The following is a 5,595-nucleotide window of genomic DNA, read 5'->3' on the forward strand; positions in this document are numbered from 1 at the left end:
GATCGAATCTCGGCCAGGGCAATCTCTTCTACCTCTTGGTAATAAGAGCTCACTGTTGTTTTCTTCTTAGCCGACTCCTCTGTCAATAGTTCCTCGTACTCCCCAACCTTTGCTGCAAGTTCAAAAAAATCTCTGAATTCCATACCTTGAAACTTCTTCTGGAGCTCAGAGTCTAGCCCCTTTTGGGCTATTTTGACAAACTCAGTCTCTGGCAGAAACACCTTGCACATGTTCTTTGTTTTCTTAAACCTATCAATGAACATATCAATTGTTTCTTCTTTCTTCTGAGACATCCTTGACAAATCAGCGATGCACACCTCATGCTCAGTTCGGTAAAACTGAGTATGGAATTTCTTCTCCATATCTCGCCAACTTAAGATTGAGTTTCGGGGAAGTGTGGCATACCACGAAAATGCTGTGCCAGTAAGGGTATTTGGGAACAATCTCAGCTTCAAATTAGTAAAGTTTTCCAAGTTTTCCAGCTCCCCACACCTTATAGTGAACCTTGCAATGTGTTCAAGGCTAGATTGACTATTTTCTCCAGAAAATAGGCTGAAATCTGGTACCTTGTAACCTTTGGGAAATGGATTGTTGACATCTACGTAGTCGGGGTATGGCTTGAGAAATTTTGGGCGGCCAATTTGTCTCAAGGCCGGCCCATATAGCTCTTGAATAGTTTCTCTCACCACATCATGATCGATCACTGCTGCATTTCTGTTGGGGAGCAGATGGTGATAATAGTTTGCCCCCCGAGTCTGAGCCCCTGTACTGTAACCAGCATTCCATCCTTGAAAACTTCCATCAACTCCCTGATAACCCAAGTGTGGTATATCATCATACATTCTTGGTTGATACAAAGGATTAGTAATCGCATGGACTTGGTTAACAGGTTGTTTCGAACTCCCCACTCCATCTGTACGTGGATATGGCCGAACTCTTCCACCTAAAGTTTCCTCCCTGTTATGTGAAGGCGTGTACCTTTCTTCCTGTTGGTTTGGGGGTGCGAACTCTGGGCGGCGAGCATCGCCAGCCTTTGAATGTCCCACTCCCTGGTCGAGTTCAGTGAATTGATTACTTCCCTGGACTTGTTTGCTTCCTTGGTTCTCTTCTTTTTTATTTACATTCTGCTCTTTGTTGGCTGACTGGTTCGGTTTACCCAATACTGACTTTAAGCAATCAGACACAGCCTTGGACAATGCTTGTGATATTTCATCAATTTTCATCGCAATCAACTCTTCAACCAAACGGTTTGAAATATGAGCGTACACCTCTGGAACATTATTTGGATGCAAATCCAACTCCCTGGTCGGTTCTTCAGCAGCCGACTGTTCGGTCAGCGGAGCGTGAACCTCTTCCTTGCTTGGTTGAGACTCCCCATCTCCTGGATTGACGTTTTCTTTCCTTCTTGGCGGCATAGTGATGGTCCCACCGGGCGTGCCAAAAATATGTTTGCACAATATTTGGTGTTGCGGGCGTGCCAGGTGCGAAAATGCACCGATTTGTGTAAAATGATAAAAATCTAACTTCTAAAAATTCAAGCGACGTGAATTCTAAATTCGACCGTCAGTTATAGTCTCCTAAAACAAATGCAATGCCAAAATAAAGAAAACTATTGTGAATCGATGCAAATAAACCTCCGACATGATTTTGAATTTACAAAACTGTAGGAATTCATCAAAACTTGAAAATATAATAACTTGTGCTGAAATCTAAAATGAGAAGACGCTAGAAATATACTGAAAAGCTTGAAAAACTATTGCTTGAAAATTGTAAATTTAGCAGAGAGTTTTTTTGCAGATTTTTGTCTGTGTAGAGTTGTGTGTGTGTTGTTTGCCGATTCCTCCATTTTCTTTACTGTGCGGTGCGGTTCCTTCCAATCTCCCATGACTCACGATCTTTTCCCATTTTCTCCAACGATCTCCTTCTCTCTCCACGATCTCTTGGACGTTATCTGCTTATTTAAATACACTAATGGGCTTCTTCTTTTTCTCTATCAATTTAAATTTTTGGGCTTAGACAATTAGTTGGGCTCAATTTAATTTTTGGTGCAAACAAATTTATAACAATCAAATGAATAATATTCTTGTAAAATGTTATAAAAGAACATAAAATGATTAATATAACAAAAAAATATTATGAGCTGTCTTACATGTTAATTTTATGAGACAAATTTTTTATGTGATTCAATTCACGAAAAATATTATTTTTTAATATATGTATGGGTCGGGTCGATCCATCTCATGGATATAACATGAGACTTACATTTGAGACGGTTTTATAGATTTATATATGTGAGACGAATCGACTTGATCCATATTTTAAATGAAAAATAATATTTTGACATAAACTTTTCATGAGTCGGTCGGATATAAAATTCATATAATAGAATCGAACTGTGAACTCTCATAAGATTTTTTTATTTCATCAAATTAGATTTTAAAATTTTGAATTGTTATATCTATACTTCTATACTATATTATTAAGTGTGAGGACATGATAATAACTACTTAGAGAGGATATCGACTTTTTTTCTTTCTAATTTTACCCTTATATGATACTAATATTACATTATTTTTGAATTTCAACACACACTTTTATTTTTATTTTTTTTTATTTCAACCATTCAAATATCAATTTAATCCCTCCATAATTTGTCAAATTTCACTTTAGCCAATCGATAATGATAAAATAAATTATACACATACGTATTACGTGTACTGAGTAACTGAATCCTATCTCAATTATTCGTAAAATAGATGATTTTAAGTTTGAACTTTAAATATAATAATAATAATAATAATAATAATAATAAAAACTATTAAATAATACTCCGTGTATTGGCGGCAATTAACCATCGCGATCATTCAACTTGGCCCATAAATCATAATAATGACACTTGTTCTTTCTTTCCTTTAAAGAAGCAAAGAGACTCCTTTTATTCACTGCCATACAAATTAACGCACAACTCTGATATCATCAATATTCATGTTTCCACTAAAATTGTTGTTCATATTCTTCTCGATTCTATGCTCGATCTTTCTTCTTCGATTGTTCCTGCATCGGAGTGGTCTGATATACGCAGTAAGGAGATTTGCGGGCTGGTTCGAAGATCGGTTCCATGTACACCAGCACTTGAAAGTTCCGGAGTTCAACGATTCCACCCACCAGGAGAACCAACTTTACCGACGGGTTTCTCTGTACGTCAATTCTTTGGCTTCCTTGGAAGATTCCGATTTCACCAATCTCTTCTCCGGGAAGAAGCCGAACGATATTGTTTTGTCGCTCGACGATGATCAGGTGATTTTCGATACTTTTCTCGGAGCCAGGGTTTCATGGCTCAACAGAGTCCAGAGGGATGCTGCGAACCAGGTGGTTACCAGGAGTTTTGTGCTGAAAATCAGGAGAAAGGATAAGCGCAGAGTTCTAAAACCTTATCTGCAGCAGATTCATGCGGTTTCTGATGATATCGAGCAGCGGAGGAAGGAATTGAAGATCTATAATAACTGTGGAGGTAGGTGGAAATCTGTTCCGTTCAATCATCCCGCTAGTTTTGATTCGATGGTTATGGATTCGGATTTGAAAAGCAAGATACGGTATGATTTGGAGACGTTTCTCAAGTCCAAGCAGTATTACCATAAGATAGGCCGCGTTTGGAGGCGCAACTATCTCCTGTGCGGTCCTTCCGGCACCGGGAAATCCAGTTTCATAGCTGCTGTAGCGAATTTGCTGGGTTACGACGTGTTTAACGTCCATTTGTCACAGGTGCGGGATGATGCTGATCTGAATATGCTTCTGTTACATACTACGTGTAAATCTCTGATCGTGATCGAACACTTGGATCGTTACTTTTCGGAGAAGTCGAAGGTCTCGTCGTCTGGTTTCCTGAATTTTATGGATGGGATATCGAATTTTCAAGATGAGAGGATCATGATTTTCACCATGAATACCAAAGAGGGGATTGATTCCAACTTGTTGAGGCCTGGAAGAATCGACGTCTGCATCCATTTCCCGATGTGCGACTTTAATTCTTTCAAAGATTTAGCGTGTAATTATTTAGGAGTCAAAGAACACAAACTGTTCCCCCAAGTGGAGGAGATTTTCCAGAGCGGCGCCACCATGAGCCCGGCGGAGATCGGCGAGTTGATGCTGGCGAACAGGAACTCTCCGAGCCGCGCGTTGAAGTCGGTTATCACAGCCTTGAAAACGGCATCATCACCGGCGGAGCTGACTTATGCTTCGGAAGATGGTGGTGCCGCCGCTCACTGGAAGGAGACCGTGCCTAAAGAGTTTCGGAAGTTGTACGGTTTTCTAAGGATGAAAAGCTGCAAGAAACCTGGATCGTTTGATCACGACGATGCCGATATGATCGAACGGCGAACAGTTATTTTGAATGAATAATTACATTTATTTCATAAGCATTATAGTGAATTTATTTATAGACATATAAATAATTATTTCTCCCATTAACCAAATGAATCGGAAACTTGAGAATTTTTTTTTTGTAATCCTAATTAAATCTTATTATTTTACTATCTTATTATAGCATGACTCTTTAATTAACTGTCTTCAAATAAATAATAAAATTTGAGTTAATTCTCAACAAAATTAAAACTATTAGGCAAACTAATCATTTTATACGATTTTATCTTTTTTAGCCATTAGATTAGATGTTTTTTTATTTATTAAATAACAATCACTTTCTGTCATTTGATTTTTTTGTCTACGAAAATATCATTTGTCTTTGTAAAATAATAAAATTGAGCCTTTTTTTCTCCTTTCATCGTCATATATATATATATATATATATATATATATATATATATATATATATATATATATATATATATATACACGAATTTGTTACCCTATACACCAGGTGTGCAAGGTATCATGAGCACCGTCTACGTGGCGGTGCATGATTGATCAGTCTTTTTTTAAAAAAACAAAACAAAAAATTTTGTGTAGTTGTGGGCGTGCCACGTAGACAGACGCTCATAGATGTGCAGAAAAAGAATGTACAGAGTATGATTGCTCTATATTTATATATTTATTTAAAGAAAGAAGATGAGCGGTCAATAATTAATATAGCAAGTGTGGAGGTAGTTAGTTGGCAACAGATTGGAACTCGGAGGGAGCCAGAAAGAAAGACCCTACACTACATTTTGGTGATTCATAAATCACTCTTTCTTTGGAATAAATATATATATATATAAATATCTGTAGATAGATGATTATTAAATGTGATAGATATTTTATTTGGGTCATCAATGAAAAAATATTATTTTTTTATGCTAAGAATATTAATTTTTATTGTGAATATCAGTGAGGTTTACTCATCTCACAGATAAAAATTCGTGAGTACATTTCACAAGAAATATATTTTAAAACAATAGTCACACGCTAAATCACACATGTATATATTGTGTGTTTGAGTAGAATTCTTGATTTCGATAAAAAAAAATTGATTCATCGAGCCACCTAACTGTATTCATTCACAAGTCACTTAAAAGTCACGACACACAATTCAAAAAATAATCATAATACACAAAAACATGTTAGGATGACTAATTGTTCTTCTAATATCAATGTCTTGAG

The 5,595-nt window shown here is 36.8% G+C and overlaps 1 protein-coding gene across 1 annotated transcript; it reads left to right on the forward strand.

The window, feature by feature from the left end:
- Positions 1-2,925: 2,925 nt before the first annotated feature.
- On the forward strand, positions 2,926-4,540 carry LOC140814639 (AAA-ATPase At2g46620-like). The gene has a single exon (XM_073173679.1). It carries the CDS (start codon positions 2,986-2,988, stop codon positions 4,396-4,398), a length of 1,413 nt encoding a protein of 470 aa, XP_073029780.1. The 5' UTR covers positions 2,926-2,985; the 3' UTR covers positions 4,399-4,540.
- Positions 4,541-5,595: the final 1,055 nt, after the last annotated feature.

The sequence above is a fragment of the Primulina eburnea genome, chromosome 15, assembly GCF_022965805.1.
Source record: "Primulina eburnea isolate SZY01 chromosome 15, ASM2296580v1, whole genome shotgun sequence".
Taxonomy (NCBI): domain Eukaryota; kingdom Viridiplantae; phylum Streptophyta; class Magnoliopsida; order Lamiales; family Gesneriaceae; genus Primulina; species Primulina eburnea.

What these genes read in the sequence shown, in the direction of transcription:
- LOC140814639 (XM_073173679.1), top strand. Translation starts at nt 2,986, where the DNA reads ATGTTTCCACTAAAATTGTTGTTCATATTCTTCTCGATTCTATGCTCG.